This window comes from Ostrinia nubilalis, chromosome 3 (genome assembly GCF_963855985.1).
Source record: "Ostrinia nubilalis chromosome 3, ilOstNubi1.1, whole genome shotgun sequence".
NCBI lineage: Eukaryota > Metazoa > Arthropoda > Insecta > Lepidoptera > Crambidae > Ostrinia > Ostrinia nubilalis.
In genome coordinates, this window is record NC_087090.1 from 4,790,941 (window position 1) to 4,816,713 (window position 25,773).

A 25,773-nucleotide genomic window follows, 5' to 3' on the forward strand; every position below is an offset into this window, starting at 1 on the left:
GTCTATCGCGAAGGGCCGTTAGATGGCGGCTGAGAGCGTGTGGGCGGCGAACCGCGCGGGCATGGGCAGGCAGGCGAGCCACACCGCGCCGGCGCCGGCGAGGCATCAGCGCGCGCGGTGCGCGGGCGCCGCCGCCGGTCAGGGCGCCGCCGCCGCCAGCGGGGGCCGCGCGGGCGCGGGCACGCGGGGGCACGCCACCACCGACCCGCTGCGGTTGGCTTGGCTATTGTTTGCTGCTCCACCTGCAAGTGAAAATGATATTTGATTCATGTTTTCTACTTCACAGAAAACGTAAACATTTTCTTTAATGTCCGTCTATATTTTTTAAAATTTTTGCTACCTTATCTTATATTACCAAAGTTCGGTAAAAAGCAGCATTAATAAAAAATCAAATAAGCTTTGAACTTTACTTGAATACGAATCATTTCATAGATTCGCGTAGTTAGAAGGTCTGTCGTAGCTACGTTCGTAGCTGCGCTACGCCGTAGCACAGTTTTATCTACGAAGGTGCTACGATAATGAACTTACGAAACTCATTTACTCGTAGTTACATAGGAAGTCTAATGTACAATTCTGTATATTCTGGTAAAGTTTTACATTGTGATTAATGTTTCATCTAAGTTGGAAACATGAGCTATTTATGTTGTTTCACGCTAACGACTATCTACCAAAAATTTACAACAAAAGCTATCTATGTGCATGTGGATTGAGTGATCCTTGCTTCAATCTTAACAAAAATCGAGGAAGTTTTACTTAAAATATGTTAAAACATTGCGATGAAGTTTAAAAATTTGTTAAACCTAAGATAAAAATGTTATGGCCAATAAATAGGAGCACTCATACCGCACGCTTTAAGAAAACGTCAACATGTTTATTTCAGAAAATAAAGCCTTTCCACTTCTTTTTATAGTATTGAAAAATTGTTAAGAATATGTTAAAACTATTAACAAATTCAGAAATTCCTTGCACGTCCCGTTCCAAAGTTATGACGATTATTTAGGATCACTCACACCGCACACGGGCCGTATGAGTGCTCTTCAAAATAATGACTTTTTATTAATAAATACGTTTTATTTCTGTTGGGAAATGTGTGCAAACTGACGAGCGAATTTGTTAAAGAATAAGTGTGACAAAACTTAAAAGCTGAAGGAAGAAATTAACCTTTATTCTTTCCTCCAATATGCCGTGTGAGTGATCCTTACTTTTACCTCTATCTGCTCATATGTAGTTCGTAGGCAGACTGAGATAGTATCTAAAATTGTTAATTGTTTTTAACAATTATTTGGCATATATTTTGCTTTTATTAAGGTCATAATTTAAGAAATATCAGGCTTAGATGATTCCTAAAGGAAAATGTTGATTAGGGTACATATGATTTTTTATTTTGTGAGACTGTTCCGATTCGTCAGACGTGACAATGCAAAACCAATGCAATCTAATATGTAGTAGGTTTAGGGGCCTCCGCTAAAACTCGCGGGGGGCGTCCGTCGCCGCGGTCGGCAGTAGCGCGAGTTTTAGTGGTTTACCCCTACATCTTGAATGATAGAAATAAAGAAACATTACAATTGTTTATAGGATTGAATTCAAATTTGACTTGTAATATGAATTGAGAAAGATACTCACGGTTTTATTTAAATAAATTACAAATTTCTCAACAAAACTGTTTTTTTTTTGGTTGGACTATAAAATACGATAAAATAATATTATTAAATCTCACATGTAAACTTTTGATGAATCGAAACAGTCTCTCAAAATAAAAAATCATACGTACCCTAATCAACATTTTCCTTTAGGAATCATCTAAGCCTGATATTTCTTAAATTATGACCTTAATAAAAGCAAAATATATGCCAAATAATTGTTAAAAACAATTAACAATTTTAGATACTATCTCAGTCTGCCTACGAACTACATATGAGCAGATAGAGGTAAAAGTAAGGATCACTCACACGGCGTATTGGAGGAAAGAATAAAGGTTAATTTCTTCCTTCAGCTTTTAAGTTTTGTCACACTTATTCTTTAACAAATTCGCTCGTCAGTTTGCACACATTTCCCAACAGAAATAAAACGTATTTATTAATAAAAAGTCATTATTTTGAAGAGCACTCATACGGCCCGTGTGCGGTGTGAGTGATCCTAAATAATCGTCATAACTTTGGAACGGGACGTGCAAGGAATTTCTGAATTTGTTAATAGTTTTAACATATTCTTAACAATTTTTCAATACTATAAAAAGAAGTGGAAAGGCTTTATTTTCTGAAATAAACATGTTGACGTTTTCTTAAAGCGTGCGGTATGAGTGCTCCTATTTATTGGCCATAACATTTTTATCTTAGGTTTAACAAATTTTTAAACTTCATCGCAATGTTTTAACATATTTTAAGTAAAACTTCCTCGATTTTTGTTAAGATTGAAGCAAGGATCACTCAATCCACATGCACATAAGCTATCTTACCCATAAGCGAGCCGAGCATCTTGGTAACGGAGAACTTGCGCGTGCGCTGCGGCGTGCGCACTTCAGCCAGCAATCGGTCGACAGCTCGGTAGAGGTCCCCCGAGTTGTCGGCCACGCTGGCCTCGCTGAACGACGCGCCGTGCGCCGCGCTCACCGCTTGCCCTTCCTTGGTGCTCACCTGGAACAAGGCAGGGGAAATTTTATAACTTTGTAAACTACTTTCAACTAGATATCTATTTAGTTGAAACTTTATTGCACACTAGCTTTCCGCCCGCGGCTTCGCCCGCGTGGAATTTTGTCTGTCACAGAAAAACAATATCGCGCGCGTATTTGCTCACCGTTTAGACCTACCCTGGACTACGACAAACATTTTAAAACCAAAATCAGCTCAATCGGCCCAGCCGTTCTCGAGTTTTAATCAGACTAACGAACATCAATTCATTTTTATTTATATAGATAGATAGATAACGTACAGAGTACTAAAGGTGATGTGCCATTATGACTCTTGGGACTAGCAGAAAATTAGAGTAGGCGGTGTTTAAAGATGCATGCTAATTTTATCTAATTTTTCAAATTGGTAGCTTTAAGCTACTTACCAGGTAATGATTCGTTTATTTGTTGAATAGGGCGTTTTTAACTCCTATTTGAGGCAGAAATATCGTCATAATTTGATTGACAAAGATGAAATAGACGAGTTTTAATGAGAGCTCGAGTTAAATGCAATAAGTCCTTTAAAAGGTTATTTAGCTATTTAACGTATGCGATAACAACATGAAACAACAAATGGAAATAATAAGTGGGAAATGTTGTTCAACTTTCCGCAAAGGTTAAAGGAAAGTGTTGCAATGAAAGTTATGTAAGTAACGGATTGAGTTCGCAACTGTATATCTTTGATGAAGTTTTGTAATTACCTAATATCAGAATAGAAAGCTCAAGAGTCCGACGTGTTTTGCTACGGGTTCCATACAAGTCCTGCGTATTGTTTGGGCTGAAAGCTGTCTGTTCTACGGGCATACAAACCCATATCATGTCGCAGAACAGTGCTATTGTCTATAGGGAATGCCATGTCGAAACTTTTGTACTGCCGCTCGCTCGCCAGCCAGCGAATAGGCGAGGAATTCTAAATAACAGTGTTGACTTATTGTGTAACACCATCGGTTCCGCCAGCAAATCATGTAGGATTCTACAACATCGCTGTTATTGAAACCTTCAATCATCATCAGTCATCACAAGTTATAATTAGAGTGGCATTACGCAACAACTTTAATCCATCCGTTATTCAACGGCATTGAATTCTAAATATTGTTTTTGAAAGATGAATGAAACTAGCAGTGAACTAGCCTTGAATGCAAAATTGATCTTGTGATTGATAAATAAACTTCATTGGTATGTTTACTCAATTATGATTTTCCGACTAGTAACAAGAATATGCTCAAAGACTTTTTCCTCATTTCAATTATATTATGTCATCTTAAATTGTGGAACACGCAATATTGCCGTCCGCGCCCTATAACTTATTACGTAATATCTTAAAAAAAGTTTCTTAATTAAGTAACTATTATACTGCTTAACACACAAAAGTAATTTGGGAACTAGGTTTGTATACCAAAGTAGTATCCTGTTAATGTATCGATAGCTTAGTAAATATTGAGCTTAAATAAATAAATTTTATTATTTTGTATTTGATGAATGACGGCCCCAGCGGGCGCGTGGGCGGGACTGCCGCCCTAAGGCGCTCGCTTCTGGGCGCTGAGCACTACCATGGCTCAGTAATAGCGAAATAGATGATGAATAAGAAGAAAGCCAACCTGTCTCAAGTGGTCCAGGTCAGTCTTGTTGCCTAGCAGCGCGAGCGGCATAGGCGCGGACGCCCCGGCGGGCGCGTGGGCGGGACTGCCGCCTGAGGGCGCGCGCTTTAGGGCGCTGAGCACTACATGGCTCAGTAATAGCGAAAAAGATGATGAAGAAGAATGCCAACCTGTCTCAAGTGGTCCAGATCAGTCTTGTTGCCTAGCAGCGCGAGCGGCATAGGCGCGGACGCCCCGGCGGGTGCGTGGGCGGGACTGCCGCCCGAGGGCGCGCGCTTTAGGGCGCTGAGCACTTCGGTCGCGTACTCGAAGCTGCTGCGGTCAGTTACCGCGTACACCAGGAGGCACGCGTCTGCCCATTGGATCTGAAACAAGAAAGGTGAGTTTAACAATAGATACGCGTTAAACAATTTGCATAATCTAATTGTAAGCACACGCAGATGACAGCACATCAAGCTAAATACCCCTAGCATCTATGTATTCGTAGTTATGGTAAGTGCGATGCATTAAAAGTGTGTAAGTCTGATGTGCTGTTGATTGTACATAAGGAATAATTTAAGCCTGGACTTAATTAAGTTTTCGTCAAAAATAGCTTTAATCCGTTTTTGTAGATTAATCAGAACGCTTATCTATAATGTTACTTTGAGATCAGTTACCAAAAATTTTAACGAGCTAAGTTGCGTAATGTTTATCTAAATTTTTATTGAACCAACAAATCCGTCATTAGCAAAGTATTGCGTCAGTTTGGTCTCCGTAACTCTATAAATGTTTGTTGTAACTTGTTTTTCTAAGTATTCGATTTCGAGCACTTTTTGACTTTGAAAGTTTAACAATACGACAATCCTCGGATTTCGAGATGTTGCGAAAGTATTCCGTCTGGTCGTCAGTTGGCAACTGGGACTTGATTAATTTTCTTATGTTGACAGTCTATCTACAAGCTGGTATAGCGTTCCTAACTGGTGTCAACAACCTAATATTTACATTACAGCAACGATTTACAAACTGGCTTACTGTTCCAAAATAAACAACGATTCCTAGTTATTTTTAAAGACAATAATATCGGCAATGAATAATGCGACTTATCCTGTGTGGACAAACAGCAAATAGATCTGAATCCGATGCATTCACCGAACACAGGATGCTCATAAAGACTAGACAGGAGAAGAATGTTTGTGATTAATTACAGAAGCCAACATTCCGCGTTAAAATTAGGCGAGTCGATTCACGGGCGCGCCCACGCGCCGCGACACGTTCTAATTGGTCGAGCGCTCGTCTCGAAAAACGGAATGCGATGTTTGACTTGGACAATAGACAATATTCATGGATAATATTTGCGACATTTGTTCCATTTATCGGGGAATATGCGAAAACAAAATGAAAATAACTAAAATTGATCGCATGTCGGACAAAATTTCAATCTCATGAATAAGAGCTTTCGATTTAAATATCAGCATCGTTAATGAGTGCTCAAAGGATAATTATTTTATAATTACTTAAGTGTACCTACATTAAACTTTGTGTAAGGCTTGGTTGTTACCCTATATTGTGGCATAAAACAAAGGGAATATTGCGGCGCACGGAGCCCGTACAAGTGCACAAACACTTGTGGACTGAACGATAATTTACCAGTGCGTGGGCGTTTCAGTAGAGTTCTTTTCAGGCGGGATAATGTTTGACCTTTTAACATTTTTTAAAGTCACAAGTTGCAAAAATATTACATCAGCAGACTAGTACGCTCAGAAAAAAGAAAACTGTAAACCAACAACAACTTCTATGCGTAGCAAAGATAATGTTTTAAAATCACATAAGTAGTAAATAAATGTAGGTACGTAAATCACGTTTCATAACTCAATCATACTGTTTTGTGCAGGATGTGATCATTAAGTTTCTAAACAGTTGTTAAATTGTTATCAAACGTATAAATGCAAATACTTGATACCTACTACATATTGGCATAGTTTTTGTAGAATGTAAACATTGAGTCATGGAGCATGCGTTGTGTGGGTCACTAGAACAGCATATTAGGGTTGACAGCTGAGTATTTCTTTTAAGCAAAATACAAAATACATTTCGAAGGTTTACTTGTACTTGTCTATAATCTGGTAGCTAGGGAGTTACTTATCTTTCATCATACATTCGCTAGGTAATATCATGACCAATGGGATTTTATTGTAACACAAACAGTAATGGTACGTTAAAATATTTGTTTATTTTTGAACCTAAATAAATCATGCAACAAATTCTAACTGTCCTGTAATATTTAACAGCCCTGAATTCGTCCATATTTTACAACACTAGCATTATATTCATAACGATTAACCCAGTTGTCGGACATAAAACGGCCCAGTCTACGGTTAATATCTCATTTCGTTTGCGGAAGGACGCTTCTCCTCATTCGAATGCATTTTATATTTTAAGAACAATCTTAATATTCTGATGTTTCATTTATTTTCCATAAGTAGGCTTTTAAAAAAGCACTTTTAGCCATTAACGTTGTAGGTACCTACTTACGTAAGGTGATTTTCCACAAAAACATGTAACATTTCATGAGCATTTTACAATAATTATGCTTAAAAGTAGGTATTTACTTAGCTTCTGCTAAATCTTGTATTCCGGAGTTGCGATGTTTAAAACATTGAAATATGACTAACATCCGCTTACCGTGCATGGTTCATTCACCAGATTTTGTTTAGCTCATAGCTCTTCATTTTTAGACAGGTAAATATCTAAAAGCGGATTGATAAATAACAACATCAACCTTGTCGTTATTTTTGGGATAGGTATCCTTTATCGATCAACAATTTATATTGGTTTTAACCTTATTTTCTTGAAGGTCCTCAGTTATTTTGTTTATTATCTGAAGGTGAAAAGGTCTGGCAAGGCCTATCATATGAACATTATTACCTACTACGAGTATATCGCTGAACAAAGAGGTTTTTTGTAAAATCGTTAAAATAGAAATGTTTTTACAAATACTTGTGTTAGTAGGTACGTACGAGTAATTACTTCGTACCAATTGTCGCAGTAAATATTGTAGGTACTTGTGTGCGCAAACTCCAAATAATTTACTTGAATGAACGAACGGTCTGAGTTTCAGAGATCTATTTGTGATTCGCTTGAATTTCGAGCGGACATTTGGTCAAAGTGAAGGTTACGGATTTACGACTAACACATTAATTTATTTGCTTTAAAAAATTTAAAAATTAACTATGTTTATTTGAAAGTAAAATATGTTGAACTCTATGTTTTTAATATTATTGGCTGAAGAAATTCAGATATCTATCTAATGCCTAGAAGTCGCGCAATACTCTGAAAGTCAGATTTTATTGCATAAAGTCTATTTGCACTTTAAGAAATTTACCTGTTCCGCTGGAAACTTGTCGGAGTTGGACCCCGAGACGTCTATAACTTCCAGTTCCACTGGGGTGCCGTTTATTGGCACCGTTTGTCTGTAGAGGAGGTCTGTAACAATACAAATATAGCTATAATTGCCGTGTAATAACTACGAGTAAGCACATAGATTTTAAAAACATTTTTCATTTTCAATTTACAATTAATCACTGAAAAGTCTTGTGACTGATGGTTATTATGATTTCTTATTGAGACTTGCTAAATTAACTCTAAAAGCTAAATTTAGAATAATTTGCAGCTAAAATAAAAGTCTTTAAATGAAATATTTACCTGTATTGGAATGATATTCCCCGATGTACCGTCTTGTGAGATATCTGACTATTAGCGCTGAAAAGATAAAAATATTTAATGAATATCGAGTTGGTTAACAAGCAATTCATAGCTTAGAGTAGGTCATGTTTGAAGTTGGTTTACAGGATCATATTTGAAGTTTCCGAAATTTCGAATGGATGCTGTTTGTAAAGCGATCTACATTCAACTGGCTGACATTGCAATCTGAAGTTTGTAGTACCTACACTACAGATTGATTGCTCTTCGGTTACATGTTGTGTACATCTTTTATTTTATCGATTATATCACTAAATGTAGGTGTAGAGGTAATACATAATTTAACATTGAGTAATTATTGAAATCTTTGCCAAGTGGTGTTAATCACTTCATCCTATATCAGATTGTTAATTTAATCTTACTTGGCTAGTTGGTTTAGTTGATAAGGAAAATATCTCTGACAACAAAGTAATTTCGGATAATAGTTTTACTGAGAATCGAGATCTTTGGAATGTTAACACAATTTTCTTGATATGATCACTCCGAGCCAGTGACAGTATTTCAAGGATAGCTCCTATCGTAAAATAAGCTTGGTCTTGTTGCTTTCAAAGCAATTACATTATGACAGCCACTCACTGGAATTTGGGTCAGATAAAGTAAGTGACGATGATACGTGGGAGGTTTTTAAGATAAGCAGTTTTCTTTTACGCCGCCGTATTTTTGGGAATGTTGCTTAGACATTTTCGTCTGGAATTCTGAATCATTCGCAGACTACTTTTTCATAATTACCATTTTAATGTGTTTCATTAAAACTGTAGCAAGAAAATTGGTTTGATCTTTAGTGTGGCATATAGAAGATGATAAATAGCTGTATTCTCTTAAGCTTGCTTTTCACCGCCCACATGTTTCGGCTTCGGTTAAAAATCTGAGTGTTTGACGTTTGTATGCTATTTCTGCTGTGTTTTTGCGTACTCTTACCGGACTTGCCAACGCGAGAGCTGCCGATGACGGCGATGCGCACGCGCGGCGTGCTGGCGCGCTCGTCCCTCATGGCTATCAATGAGCGAGAGTCTGAAACAACAGAAACATTTGTCAATACCCACAGTAAAAATCATGCAATGTATTCTCGTGTAATTTGGGTAAACAACAGCTGAGTGAATTCTCATTCAACTAAAAGTATTTTTGTGGTTGCAAAAAATAACAAGCATTCACCGCATCTACGCATGCATGCATGATCTTGTTATGTAAGCATGTTATTTACAAAGCCTGTAAACTAACAGGGCCGAAATGGGATCCCTCGCGCAACAGCGTGTATCCGACATAAAGTAAATCATTCAATCAGCCGTTTGCTCGTTATTACGTTTGTGTAAGCCTTCCATTTTCCAACAATGTGGTGTGTAGTACCTACATATTGTTGATTGGATCAGCAACATAAATGCTAGAACAACACGCATGTAGGTTACTAGTATCCAATTTGCTAGTACTAAATCACAAATGAAATAGACAGGGAAATGTAAAGCTAGAAATTGCTGCGCATATTTAAATCTTGTCGTTAATGTTTACAAGAATGCGTAGTCCTTTCCAACTAAGATGTATCAGTGCGCGTGTGTTCTATTTTGATCCGAATGATACATCTCGTTTACGTTCCCCGGTCTCTCATAATCCACATTATCACGTCCAGCTGTTCTAATTGCCGCTTGAGCCGGTTCCAACCGGCTAGGAAGTCGCTCGGCCATAGCGGCCATAGTTGGCATAGCATCGGTTCATTCATTCAAGTCAGATGACGCGCGCGCCTAATGACTGGAAACGCGTTAAATGGGAGATCGAAGGCGCTCGTTCATATGCCATGAACGAATGCAGTTTTCAGGTTTGCAGTACTTCGCTGAAATGCAACGTATTACGGTTTAAAATAACAGATAAATAAAATAAATTTGATTATGCGAAAATAATGTTACTTCGTATTTCGGAAGACACCTTGACACAAAAGAAAACTTCGAAAATGTTTCACCTACTTTATCTTATATCTCAATTATACATAGCAGACCTATTATAAACAACACGCTCACTAAAGCTTAGGTAAGTAAAGTAAGTAGGCAGGCATTAGGTGCCGAATAGACGGACTTTTTTTCCTTCAGTCTAAATTATTCATCTAATACGCAGCCATTAGTACGCTGGCGCTTTTTAATAACTTATTCATACATCTAAGAAATGTTTGTGCCACTAAATCCACTGTACATTTTGATTTTATAAATCATGACGCAACTAGTCACGTTTTGTGCCGTATTTTTCATGTTAATGGATAACATGAACGGTGTGTTGATAGATAGGATAGATAGGGATTCGAAAAAGAAAACAGCGATTATAGCGCCACGCACCAGTGAGGTATGTCCAGGAATATTTTTAGAGCACATTCGTCTACGTCAACATTGCGGTGGTTGAATAACCCTCGCGAATGAACAAACGCCTACACTCTGACCGCTGTGACAATCGAATCGTGGACATTAACATTAGTCATCGATTCACTGTTTATCGATATTTCGTACAGCTAACTTTCTGATGTATAAATAAAAGAAACAAGTTGTAAACGCGCGTTAATGTCTCTAAATTAGATAGTTGAAGGTCTTTATTTCTTTAAGTGACATTGTAGTAAGCTGCTTTGAAGGTTAATATAATGGTTATAGGGATTTTTGTTTTTTGATTACGCAAAGTTCGGCAGACACCAGAAAGTATTTTCATCAACTGCGTACCAATAGAAAATATGATTTTTGTAAATATATCAAAAGAGTCAGACATTCCGTCATTAGAAAAGAAAATATTTTGCTTCACCAAAAGAATTTATCTCCAAAGCAAAAGATGAAAGGTGAGAGATTAATAACTGCGTTGAAAATATCCATAGGACAGCGCACTTAGAACGTTTATGATGTTAGGTACTAGTTAAATACCGTGACTTTGAATCGCGTAAAGATAAAAAACCTTCCGTCAACATTCACATACTTATTTTTATTTAAAAAACAGACTCTACATAAGGTTCTTTTGATGCCTAAACTTTATCACTGTAAAGTTTCTTCAAATTCCTTTCCATTATTTATGCAGTTCAATAAAATATATTCGAAACATTTAGCAGCAAGTAGGAACAGCTATGTCCTCGAACATTTCCACAAAACATTGAAAATATTTACCGGAAAAGCGGCTCTTGGTTATGTAAATAAATTCATCATGCTCGCATTGTTTGTCGACAATCTATTTACCACGCAAACCGCAGATCCATGGAACCAATTTGGTGACATTATTACATTGTATATTCCGCTTTTGAATGAATATAATTATATTCTGTTGTTTATGTTCACGTTGAACAACTGCTTAATCATTTTATATATTTTAAACTCTTATTTACATTGACAAAAAAAGCAAAACCCATATTTTATTCAATTACACAATATGTATATCGTTACCGGGAATAGTATTTATTAGCTGATGTGATCATAAAAACTCTATTTTTCATAAGTTTTGAGAGACATTTCCTCAATCATTTTATTTTGATAAAGATAGTTTTATCAGATTTGTAAATATTTTATATCATTTCGCTTACGTAAATGACAAGTTTAGATATTCAATGTCGTTTATTTAGTTTCTTTTCAAGTAAGTTAATATTCCCCAGGGCTTTTTTCTGGGAAAACATCAGTTACCTAATTATTGGTTGACCTCCAGTAAAACGATTTTCCGAGAACTTCATTCATCGCTACGCGCATTGCAGCTTTATAAATGATGAATGAATGAACCAACTATGAAACCAATATAACAGTTTTCTTTTACCACGAAATTAATAAAACGGAAGTCTTACTTGAATAATTGCTTCTACATTGATGATATTTTTTATTTCAATTTATTTCAAGGAGCAAATCTGACAACAATTAACGAAATATTGATGAAGATTTACAGTATAGTAAAATAAAACGGGAGACAAAAGTAAACCGTTCATGATGCTCGAGACGTCTTCAATAAACACCTCATAATGGTTCCTAAACTTGCCGTACCAAAAACAAAAACTTATTTTGGATATCAAGCGATTTATATTCTGGCTGTATTTTTAAGTAGGTTTATTTCAACCGTTTCTCAGTGTGATTTATGGTATTTGAGCGAGTCGCATGAAAATTGGCGCAGTCACTGCCGGGCGCCGTATGCGCGGGCGCACTTTGCAGCGATCGTGTCGATACGACGCGGGACGCGACGCGACGTTTATTTACGTTTGGCGCCACAATATTGTCGTTCAGGCGCCCGGGGGAAAACTAAAATAAAAATTTCCGCTTTAAAACTATCATTTGACGTAGGCATGTATCATTTCAAATTAATTCAAGATACTGCGTATCGCTCGCAATTTATTTGATTTTTGCGAGATGCTGAGCAATTTATCCGTTCCCGTTTATCACACATTAACATTTTTTATTCAAAGCACGTGCTAGGGGTACCTTCATTATGTTTCTCCTCGGATCCAGATGGTAATAATGTTTCGCGAATTTATATCGGTTTTAAGCGTGCCAACTTTTACAGCAAATTGACGTATTAAAATTTTCATCATTACTGGGAAAACGGCCTTTAAAATAAAATATTTTCCATATTTTTCCATAACAACTAATAACATTAACTAACGCCTACGTGTTTTTATAATCTGGTGCAATATTATAGGTTTTCATTGATTAATTAAATAAAATCACGTATTTTTGTATTGGATGAGCGTTTACAATCCGATAGATGAGTTACGAAACACGAATAACTTTGTAGTTACATCTCAACATTCAAAATAATATGACTGTTATCAAGTTGTTTTCGCTGAAGGAAATCGATGGCCCAGCGTGTGGTGGCACGAGACTGGTCACGTGACTACCCAATGTTCACAAGCATAACTGTCAAATCCAAACCTAAAGGACTCAGGTGCTATACCTGCCTCTTGTGCTTGACGGCATGCCTCGTGCCGATCGCCAATACACTACCAGCATATCTACGAGTACCTTACTACCCATAACATTTTGTTCATTCAGTTACGACCGAAATGTAAACAAAGATTTGTCATTGACAAAAAAGTCACATACGATGTAGGACGTGTTGAGATTAGCACCATAATGATGTTATTTCACAAACAGATACCTACCCAATACTCGTAGCTTTCTATTCAATAAATCTGATTATGTAGGTAATGAAAAAACAATTCAATGATTGTTATTACTTTTCTCGATGTCGATTGTACTGTAGTAGTTGTTATTTATTCTGATATGCCTTATTTTAGAACAAGATGTATGTTTATTAGGGTCTGTGTCGCGTTACGGTCGTGTGAAGTTACGTATCTGCTCGTAATCTGAATAAAAGCTATTCGTTATTCGATGCAGGTACAGGGGTCGCCTACGTAACGGCCTCGATATCAAATAATAGGACCCTGGATCGCGTTTTAAATGGGTAGGTACGTCTAGGTTCTGATCGATATAAACAAATTGCGCCCGTTCTAGAAAGTTTATGGTACTTTTATCTGGGGAAACTACGATGTGTACCGTAAAAGAGTAGGCGGTGAACCCCCGTCGCTTAAAATATTGCCTAAGAAAGGTCACGGACTCACATTCTTACAACTATTATTTTAAAAAACTGAAGTATTTTACAAACTGAGTTGTTTACTTGAATAAATTGCATCAACGCCCCTTGACATTTTAGTTCCAAATAGCCGTTATCATATGCAGAAGTTCTCATTTATGTAGGCAGCACTGAAATCCCTAAAGTCTCAATTAGTTAAATTGCTTTACTTGTAAAACTAGGTGCGATAGTTGGATAGATGGTTAAGCTTTTAACACCTACTGAAAAGGTTAGATAGCTTTGCGTGGGCAGGCTCGTGTTGGGTCTCGATGTAGCCATAAACAAATGAGCGAGCCCAACTATGGGATATAACCTAGCGTGGGATAAAGATTGGAGTGCATAAGTCACTAAGCGCATAAAACTTAAACACGTTATGGTTAATGGATTGAAAAAAAGTTTATTTAAAGTAGTGATTCGCGTAAACGAATTTGGCAAATTACTTAATACTCCAAGGGCAATAAAAAGGGGACGTGTCAAAGTGACGCCATTTTGATGGCAAATAATCCTGGAAGCTTCTATATGTCCCTTAATTCTTATGGCCTTCATTCTTCCGAACACCCTAAACGTTATTCACGTGTCGAGTATCAATGTTCGAAGGCCTACAGGCTTTCCTTTGAGGCCAAGACCTTGATTGGAAATCGTCTTGTCACGATTTCTGATCGCTGTGGGGATTTCGAAGGTTACTGAGGAGCCTTGAGTGGCCTAATGACAGTGGCAATGGTGACTCGAGGTCAAATATCATCTCTATGAGCGACCTTGATGTTTAAGTATGCTGTATATCTTAGGGGGGACTTTGTTTTTCTCATTTCGTGAAATATCAAGTAACAGATATTCTGCAAAGATTTCTCGAGAGCAGTGTAGGAGTAGGTAAGTGTGTATGTTATCACACTACTATCGGCTTAAAAAATACAGAGGGGTTTTTTTATTTTGTAATTCGATATTATTATGTCCTTGATAGCGCATTTACTGCAGTAGGTAAGTGAAGTTTTAACGTTTGAGGTTTGACGTAAGATTGTGATATCAATATAATCAGTAGATATCGAGAAGGAGCTTAAGGAAATAGAACGTCAAAATATTAAAAAGGTAACACAAAATTAAATTCACATGAGGAAAGTCTGACAGTATTATGAATGTTACAATAATATTATTCTTGAACTAGTGTTACGCTATAATTTATTACAATTTTGATGCCCGCGAAGTAAACACCACATGTAAGGCGATAGTAAACCTAGTAAACGGGTTTTGAAACATGAAAACCTCGTTCATAGATGAAGATATTTGTTTATTGTTCTCAATTTTTCCGACGCTAGTGTAAAGCTATTAATCATTTAAGTATTACACTTATGTCATCATAAAGTTGACTGCCGCTGAAAGTGAGGTTTTGACGAACGAGATAGGTGTGTTTTTAAATAGAAATGTTTTGGATTTTCCGTAGTCACATTTCGCTGTAATGAATAAGAAAGTCTGAGAAGTTTACACATAGGACTGTACGTTTTATGTAATAATGTTGTGCAATGTTTTAACTTTAAGAACGTTTTTAACGATTTTCAAAGTCATCAATGTCATCTTGTTACATGCGGAAAGTCCGGAAGAGACAAGCTCTTAACCGTAATTAACAAAGAGGTGCTTTCCTTGGCCAAGAAAGGCAGCTTTATTATAATAATAATGGAAGGCTCTCGAACTCGAAGTAGAGCAGAGACGAATCTTCTGCGATATTGCAGGAAGCGGCGCAAATGCCATTACGGTGTAAGGGAAGCGTAACAAGATTGTTAGTGCATCGCACAGTAATTGGCTTTGTTGCTTACTAGGTCATATGTTTAATACATTTGTGATATAATATTGTTTGAATTTACAAGATCGAGATAGTTGGAATTATTATGATATCTCCAATATTATAAAGAGAAATCATAATATGACTATGTTTGTTTTGAATTGGCTCCGAAACTACAGGACCAATTTGAAAAATTTTACCATTAAAACCCCTGATTAATATAGGCGGTACGAAGTTCGCCGGACCCGTATGAAGTATGCATCTGTGTAAGCTAAGAAACCTTTAATATAAAAAATACTAGGACTTTTGCTGTATCATAAATACTTATTTTATGTTAGCTTACTAACGAGCTTTCTAGTAGCCATTCCAACTTCAATGAAAAACAAACTTTGCGCAGGCCGGTTTATGAAAAAGTTTGTTTTCTCCATTTCTCTTTTAGGCTATCTAATTAACACTTCCTTTTCATTTGGATGTTCCAAGTTTTGTCACAAAAGAGCAACGACTTGCAGGGTCATTGCCCTTTCCAATAAATGTCAGTTAAACAGTTAGGTAGAATTTACCAAACTTAATTCCATGGAACAGCATTAAGTGGATTCCATTGTTACCGTTAATAATCTTATAAACTACATGATACGATACAGTTCAGAAAATTAACAGTAGGTCCTCATGTAGCGTCTCATTACGTACCCAACAATTTGGTTAACATCATGTTTCGCGTTGCGACTTTTCTGGGAATCTAGAGGATTGTAGACTATTAAAGAGTTAATTCTTTTTTATTATATTATGATGGACCTTTTCATTAGTGAAATAATAAAAAATATACCTATGGTAGTTTCAGTTTCAGTTCATACCTAATATACAAGATAAAATTAAAAATATCAGCGTAATTGTGATACCTACTTAATGCACTGAAATTAAAGGCATTCCTGCATGAAATTGTAATTTTAAGCAGCCAGGTTCCATTAATTAATTATATATCGCTGTTTGAGGGTTGATAAAGCGTGTATTTGTGATATTCCGAGCGAGTAATGTGAGATAATGTATTGGTTTCATGCACGAATAATTATTGAGCATTAACTTAAACGTAGACTAGATAAAATTAATCAATGGGCTTAGATAATCTAGTTTTATAATTATTATTATCTTCTGCTGCACCTGGCAGGGGAAGATTGATAGTCTATCAGTAAATGAGTATCAGATAGCAGAACAGAATATCTTCTAAAAGTTTTTTTAAAAGAGTAATTAAATAAGGTTGTTTGCCTTATAAAACAAGTTCAGTCACCTCGGCAACAACATTAGTGCCTAAAATGTATTCAAATTTCGTGCGAACATTACGTGACAACTGACCTGGCGAGCTGGCGACCCTGGTGACCCTGGTGACCGCCTGTAACCGGGTCACCTGGATCGTATATTTTTGACCTGGCATCTAATGCTGTTTTCATTGGATCATTTTATCCTCTGAGACTATAAGTTTAACATTAATTTATATTTAAATTAAATCTGGTAAAGTTATTAATTTATATCAAGAAGATTTTATATTATTGAAAGATTGCAATGAAACTCAACTCAACGTTCTCATCATCCTCTATAATTTTCTCGTTTTGAAGAATTTTCATTATCAGAGGAAAAACGTGTCCAAATATCTACCGTCCTTTCGCTTCCACTCACATATTGAATTTACATTGTACTGCAAATAACGTATTGCCCGGCTCACGGCCTAATTCATTGCTACAATGTATTGGTATCTACCAAAGAGTTATTTCCCCACAAACAGATGTTCAACGTAAAGTTACATTCGAGCGTACAAACGCACTTGACCCAAAATTTTTACTACGTTTACTGTAAACTCTCATATAATATTTAACGTAACAGAGCTACTGTTGTTTAGGTTTGTGTTTACAGTTCCACAGTTAGCTCGAACCTTTGTGGAATTCTGTAAACCACGGGCATTGTTTGAAACAAACAGGTTTAAGCATTCAAATTCATTATTGTGAAGTCCTTTCTGAACCACGTTAATTATTTACAGGGCTAGGCGTCTGCTTTTTGTCATTTTGTATGAAGTCCGAGAATTTAAGCTTTACATGAGCAAAATATTTTTGTAGATATAAATGTTTTGTAGGTTTTTGTAGCTATACAATAAAAAAGTTCGAGTTAGAGATTGCTCATGTCCTTACTCTAAAAATGTCATTTATAAACAATGTCTGAAACCATACAAAAAATTGAGTAATCTTCACACCCAAGTACACTCAATCTCGGTATTAGTGAACTTGACCCATTTAACTAACATTGTACTTTTAACCCAGTTATGATGTTGCACAACGTTTGGCTGACTCACACGTGGCTAAGAGACGAGACGAACCGTTCAAGTGCATCCTAACCGTGAAAATTATTATACACATAGCTTCTAGGCCCGTATTATAAAGTGACACTCAGAATTTAATTTAAACTCAAGATTGATTGGTCGAGTTACAAAGCTTAGAACAATACAGGCGTGAATCTGTAGTTCATATATTTGAACGTTATTTCAGAATTAGGGGCTCCATAAAACAAAATTATAACTAGTGGTCGTTAATACGTGTGACTTTATTCGAGGACTTAAAAAGCTAACCCAAATTTTCTTTTCTTTATAGAGAAATTGCAAAACTTTGATTGGCTAATGAATAAGGGTTTTTTCCTGGAATCTAAACCTTGAACGGGACAAGCTTTCAAATTAGTTCAAACGTCTAAAAATCCTTATTAGTAAGTTAATATCATTATTTTTATTCAGTAACATTTAATTACTAGCTAATGTGCTCAATCTATCTTATCAATAACTGTATTTCAGCATTTATTACCTCTACAATCGCTCTTTGTTTCAAATCGCGACTCTACCATAGATTTTTTGATATTTATTGGTCAAAGCTTTGGATTAAATCGAATGTTACAGCAAATTTAAAAAAAAACTCTGTTTTAAGGATTAGTATGATGCTTATTTTTTTTAAATTATTTTAGTGTAATGAGCCTGAAGTAAAATGTTAATTTAAAACTAGTAAATAACTGACCGCCCACGTTTAAGAGTGCACTTTAGACTTTCAAATGGACTGAAAGTAAATAGATCTTACAATGTCAACGTATGACGCCTAATTACTTTAAGTTACTATGTTTTTTGTATTTAGTAAATCTATTCTTAGCTTGTTTTATATGATAATACTTTGAGTTTGACGAAATGAATTTTATTTTTCTAGAAGATACGCGATAATGTTGGGATACAAAAATTAATAGTTTATTAATATTGATAAGCCATATCTACTCGTAGGTAATATCCATTTTCTATCTATCGAAAAAACTTAAATCAAATTTGGTGTAAGTAGGTGTTTTACTGTTAAATTCGTTATCAAATTATGATTGACTTTTTTATACGTATTGTATGTGCCAGTAATCTGTAGGAGTATGTATTAACCTGGCATCTAAAAAGACCATTTAAATGTGTAATGTATTATAATGAATTTAGCCCGAAACAATCTACGAAAAACAATAAGATGTTCGTATGTTTCTTTAACCAACTTGAATAAAGAATAAACTCTCATCATAGAAAACGTAGTTCTTAAATCCAACTTTTATCCACCTTATATAATACTAGCGGCCGCCCGCGACTTCGTACGCGTGGATCCCATTTTACCCCCTTCATCTATCTTACGCGGTTTAGATTTTTTCATACAAATGTTTTTTCCCGCTAACTCCCGTTCCCGTTGGAATTTCGCAATATCCTGTTGTAACTAAGCTTTAAGTTTACTAAGAGACCTTCATGCCAAATTAAAAGCGTCTAACTTAAGCGGTTTAGATTTTTCATACAAAAGGATTTTCCCGGTAATTCCTGTTTCTGTGGGAATTTCGCGAATTCTTTTCTTAGTGCACCTCTACGGTACCTAAGCTACGTCCCTTATAAATTTCAAGTGCCTACGTTTAGCCGTTTAGGCTGTGCGTGGGTATGTCAGTGAGTCAATCATACAAAAGGAATTTCCCGCTAATTCCAGTTCCCGTGGGAACTTTGCAATATCCTGTTATAACTAAGCTTTAAGTTTACTAAGGTACCTGCATGCCAAATTTTAAGCGTCTAACTTACGCAGTTTAGATATTTTCATACAAATGTTTTTTCCCGCTAACTCCCGTTCCCGTGAGAATTTTGCAATATCCTGTTGTAACTAAGCTTTAAATTTACTAAGGTACCTGCATGCAAAATTTCAAGCGTCTATGTTACGTGGCTTAGATTTTTTCATACAAATGTTTTTTCTCGCTAATTCCCGTTCCCGTAGGAATTTTGCAATATCCTGTTATAACTAAGCTTTAAGTTTACTAAGGTACCTGCTTGCCAAATTTCAAGCGTCTAACTTAAGCGGTTTAGATTTTTCATACAAAAGGATTTTCCCGCTAATGCCCGTTCCCGTGGGAATTCCTAAGTATCCTATAACCTGCCCAGGAGTATGAAGAATAATTGTACCAAGTTTCGTTAAAATCCGTCGAGTAGTTTTTGTTTCTATAAGGAACATACAGACAGACAGACAGACAGACAGACAGACAGACAGACAGACAGACAAAAAATTTACTGATTGCATTTTTGGCATCAGTATCGATCACTAATCACCCCCTGATAGTTATTTTGAAAATATATTTCATGTACAGAATTGACCTCTCTACAGATTTATTATAAGTATAGATAGATTATCCACCCACAACATCTTACCCGTTGGTCAATCGTTCACATTAAACAAACATTTTCCAACGATTACAAAGAATTGCAAATTAAACGCCCCCGAATCGACTTTTGTTTGTGAGCAGCTGCTTTGTTTTAAAAGTTTCCTCATAATTGATTAAGTCTTGGCGTAGAACAAATGAAATACTGTTCCTTCTTAGGTATTTTCAACCGACTTCAAAAAAGGAGGAGGTTCTCAATTCGACCCGTATGTTTTTTTTTTTTATTCAGACTAGAGAGAATGCAGAGATACCAGACAGGATTTAACAAGGCTGAAACTTATTGCTTTGTTTTTCCTTCTTTCCTAGAGGTCTTAAGATTGTTGCTATAAAAAGGAAAACGATATTGAGGAAAAATTGCCAATGAGATCAATATTGTGCTACGAAATGTGCGTTTCGGTAACAGGTCAGTCGTTACGTCTTTGAAGTGGGGAATCAAAATATTGAAAAAAGGCGACGATCGGGCATCCGCGCGGCCACGTGGACGCGGCTAAAATTACTCTCTCGGTATCCGTGGGACGTGTGATACGACGGTAAAAATATTGTTCTAACGGAAAATAATAAATCTGGAAACTGACCCGTTGGCTTATCGAGAATAACAATTCTCACGTAACAAACTATATTTATTTGTTGCGTTATTGAAGACTTGATTGAAGAGATTGTGTAAAGTGAGCGATATTTTCTAGCCATTAATTAATTTTGGCCTTTTCGAAAGTATACTAAGCGTCATCTTTGACATTAAAAGGGAGTTTATGTTCGTTTCAAAATGCAAACACGTCAATATGATTAAGATTCGCTTCACTTCGCCCAGTCATAACAAGTCAAATGTTCTAACAATTAGAGCGATATTAATGAAGAGGTGAGCAGCTACCGTCAGTCAGTCTTGGTAACAGTCTGGGTAAACAGTTCGTCGACAGATGAAATTTTCCAATAGAGCTGGTGCTCGGGGAACGAAGTAGCCATATTGAGCGCATCCTCAATGGGAAATCTTCATTAGCGAGATGCAATTGCTAGGAAAGGTACCGAGTGTGCATGTAAACATAAACAAGTTTATTGACCTGAATACTGCAGCAATTTGAAATTCTTATGCACAACATCTCTACATTCAACTAAAAACCAATTAGTTTTCATTCAACTGTAGTTCATGATTTTTGGTTACTGTGAAATCAATCGATAGTTGTGGCAAAGTAGTGGATAGTGGTACTTGCAGATATTAAGTCCGTACAAAATGTATATGGGAGAATCGGTGAAGTTAGCTCTGTTAAAATGCTCTATTGGTGTGCTTCAGAAACCATTTTCAGCTGCCCGCATACGAATACTTACCCACCTTTGCCGACATCTAATCAGAAATTAAATAAAGTACCTACTCACTCATAGATGTCTGTTAATATAAATTCTTATCAAACCTTTGATATAAACGAATATTAATTAAAAATATAGTATCTAGTTATATTCACTGCTGGCCACGAGGTGTGCACGCGTAAACATACGTCGGTAAATTGAAATTTTCCGTTCAGACCGGGATATTCCAACAGTAAATAAACTTTGAGTGTATTAACTAGATAGAGTTTTAGACTACACCTACATGAACTGTAGATAACGTTGAGTTGCATGAAAGTTGGAGCAAACAAGTGTTTTAAAAGTAATCTAAAAATTGAAATACACTTTAATTACAAAAGCATTTTTATCCTAAAATTATATTTTAAAGGTTAAAAAGGGCTTATTTTCCTTTAATTTAATATCAAGGTTGACCTTTCCCGTAGCGTGATGAGAGTGATAACATTCATTCAGCATAGGCGGCAAAAAAGCTTGTTAACCTGCCTCTATTTAGAAGTCGTGACGCAAGGCCTTGCTCGGAGATAAGCCGATTTGTTCTTTGATTAAGTTTTGATTATAATGCATAAAACATGTGACATATTTGATACTATGTATATAGTTAGTATGCTTGCCAAAACGATCTTATGACGTGTATTTTGATGATATTGACGACATTTTAGAGAATTCCTGTTAGCATGTATACGACCTAAAATAGTTATAGTAATTTACATGTTTATCTGTTAACACTTGTTAGTGCGTTCCAAGCAACTGTTATTTTAGGAGAAGGATGTCTGTAACTTTGTATCTCACTAACTACATACCTATTGGTATTCATTTTCCATCTTAATATTTATTAGTGTTATTTCATGTTCTCTATCTCCGGGCGATAAGGGGCAATTTCGTAGTATAGGAGTTATTGTTCCTTTGCTGAGCATCAACATTTTGTAAATAACAGTATTTGCAATTGCAATTTCTAGAGGTAATTTACACTTGTTACTCTGAACGGTATTTGGGTAACTAGGTAAGAACCACTAATTCTTACCGCAGAGTGCCGATCTCAGTTAATCAATAAATAAACTCCATGCCAACGAATCGGTACTAACTCGCATTTAAATATGAATAACCAACGAAGTGTATTTGTGAACCTGGAAAATTACCGCGGCAATTTGTTCGTTAAGGTGCTCCGCTCAGAGGGCTTAAATCGTTCCCAGTTTGTGCAGACAATGAAAATTAATGGCCCTGTTTTCCATGTACAATAGACAATATGCCCAAGTTTTTCACTTCAAAGTGTAGGTACTAATTTTCGCGTCGTTAGAGCACTATTATTCCCGTTTCGGCAAGATTTAGAGTAGGCGCACACCGTTGATTTTTAGTTGGCCGATAGTTGTGCCCGATTTTAAATTGTATGAAGAATCGGCCAAATCGAATAGGCGTAGTGTGCGCACTCCCATACATGCCAATACTGATCAACAGCCCGAGTAAACTATCGGCCGACGAAAAATCAACGGTGTGCGCCTACTCTTACAGCGTTCAAGATTCACCCATCTAGTGAAGGTTCGGTAGTCCTATCCAAAATTATCTAAGACCATAAATTTTCTTTACGTCTCTCGCATCGATATTTTAACAATTTGAGAAAATACTCTTTCATTCAATAAAATTACTACCTACCTACTCTTGCGCAATAAATTTAAGCATGTAGAATTTATATTCATCGTTCGAGGTGTGAAAACCTGAGCAACTGAATGATTATTTTGGAAAAAAATATGTGACAACGCTTGGATTCTCTGGCGCATTTCCATTATGTTGAAGAAAGGTGTAAAATATGTATTGTGAGTGTTTCTGTGTAGCATAGTAACCCACTGACTTGTGATATTATGGTTTTAGACTACGCAATGTTTTTTATGTAATAATGATTTCTATGTTTCAATGAAGTATAATTATGTTTTTGATCACTTTTATCTTTTAAGTTTTTAGTCTTCAATAAGTACCAAATAGAAAAGCTTTCGATTTCAGCTTTAAGAGCCCGTTTTACCTATATGTTGTCAAAAGTTTAAAACTTGTAATCGGTCAAAACCACTTTTGACTAGAAAAATCAGTCAAAAGTGATATTGATCAAGAGTATCAGTTAAAACCACTTTAGACTGATTTTTGCAGTCAAAAGTGGTTAGACCGATTATGAGTTTTGACTGTAACATATACATATAGTAGTGATAACAGCTCGTTATCGCCGCCCTTCTTAACAAGGCACCTGAAGCCGAGCCTTAGCTGAAGTACTCCTTATGCGGCAACGTGTTGCTAAGCAGTCAGTCGCACATACATTTGTTGCCATGTGGTGGAGGGACCTGACTCTGCGGCCTCCTGGCGTCGGGTGGTCGAGCACTCGATGCCTGTAATTGCTCCTAATCACCACGCTCTCCGTTAACAGCAATTATCCCAGATGATTGCTATTACCACCCTTTGACTTTGACCGAATTTGGAACGATGGTATCTCTTTTATTTTCAATACTGAAAAAAAATACTGAAGGGGTATCTTTTATGTATAGATGACCCACGCTGAACTGTCCCGCCAAACTCAATGACAGGGGGGCGCTATCATCGTTCAACTATATGGTTTCCAACATGGCAAAAATCTGAACCAGCGATCCGGTATTGACGGTGGCGCCCCACTGTCAATGTCATCGACAGGACAGTCCAGTATTTTGGAACTATACCTACTAATGCACCTTCTTTTTCTTTTTTTTATGTGACAGGAGGCAAACGAGCAGACGGATCACCTGATGGTAAGTGATTACCGTCGCCCATAGACACCCTCAGTCCCAGGGGCGTTACAGGTGCGTTACCGGCCTTTAAGGCCTAATACAATGTACATATTCGGTAATTAAATATGTCAAAGATGATAGTGCTGGGTTTAATTACTGTTCAGGGTATGGCTAAAAACCTAGTAACAACCATTTAGATTTTTCCTCTGGGCCAATGATCTGTGATGCTAATGCCCGGTGTATTTTTAGGGTTCCATTCTACAAAAGGAAAAAAGACACCCTACGATCATTTCGGAGTCCATCTGTTATGTTAGCCTTCATGCTCACGAACCATGAAAATACATTATTAAATATGTGGAGCCGCGCCGCGGTCCCTTGGAGCTGCTAAAAACCTAATACACCAGGCCATGTAAATCAAAAATATTGTACGTGCTAGTAGATTAAAACCTACTAACTACTTGTATGTGTTTACGATTAGGGAAAAATAGTTAGTTTTATAGCACATGTAAAAGCTATAATACGATTTATCATAGCTTTAATTTGCTGTATTTTGCCAACAGTTTTAAATACGTGAATTTTTATATCGTTAAAACATTATTAATTAGGATTACTTTATATCAAGTGACAAATCATACGATAGAAAAGCTGAGTTGCTTTAAAAAGCACCTGAAATTCATAACCTCAAAACAGAATCCTTTCAGAATAAGTTCAACTTAAATCATTTCAAATAATGGAGATAATTATTTGCAATGTACGGCTTAAACAATAAGAACTGATCTATAGTCACAGTACAAATAAAGAAAGTCTTTTGTTTCGTTTATGTCAGACAAATGAATTACCTGAATGAAACGTCAAACTGAGAGCAACGGGGCAGTCATTCATACAATACAACAGTGATCAGCACTGTTTTCTTTTACAAACCAGATAATTTAAGCCTTCCGAATAGGATTATTAGTTGCCATAAAATTGCTCTGGAGCCATGTAAGATTTGTGAAAAAGCACATTTCTCTTTTCTATCAATTTACATAAAAATAAAGAGATGAAAGCTTACCTGAGCTGGAAACCGCCCGGGACGCCAGTGATAAGGTGTGTGGAGCTTGCAATCAACTTCACTGAAGGATATAGTCTTTGCACTGCACGAGTGTTTCTTTATTAGCACTGTCCCTTTAACAGGTGGAGGTATTGACTGATCGCTGTCGAAAGCGAAGCGACGTGGTCTGCGAGCGAACGTCTGGCAACGACTGGGCGGCGCGCAGTCGTACCAACCTATATATACGGCGGGTTCGTAGTTACTCGCCGCCCGCCCTCCGCGCGAGTTTAAATGCAAAAATATCAAAGGAATTCGGAGCCCAATTTTCGCTGTCACTGCTGCGCCGGCACGATGCGAGCGTTGATCCCGGCTCATCTGCAACCAGTGACAGCTGACCAAATTCTTCATCACCCGGAATGATCGAGCGCAGGCATTTCTCTTTGCCATGTACGGTCAACGATGCTCCTTATGTGTCCTCATTAGATAAGTTTGGTAATGTTTATTTGGGAATTGAGGCTGTCGAATTCTTTCGCTATAACTAAGAAGATTAATAACTGTACTATGAAGCTGTGAAACATTAAGCTGAGCCAACTTATTTTAAATGTTACTTT

The 25,773-nt window shown here is 36.7% G+C and overlaps 1 protein-coding gene across 1 annotated transcript; it reads right to left on the reverse strand.

The window, feature by feature from the left end:
* Positions 1-138: 138 nt before the first annotated feature.
* LOC135088242 (ras-related and estrogen-regulated growth inhibitor-like protein) lies at positions 139-25,360 on the reverse strand. Its single transcript, XM_063983122.1, has 7 exons — positions 25,184-25,360; positions 8,920-9,012; positions 7,945-8,001; positions 7,625-7,725; positions 4,434-4,628; positions 2,456-2,633; positions 139-242 (listed from the first exon to the last, which is right to left on the reverse strand). The coding sequence occupies exons 2-7, from the start codon at positions 8,990-8,992 to the stop codon at positions 139-141; spliced, it is 708 nt and encodes a 235-aa protein (XP_063839192.1). The 5' UTR covers positions 8,993-9,012; positions 25,184-25,360.
* Positions 25,361-25,773: the final 413 nt, after the last annotated feature.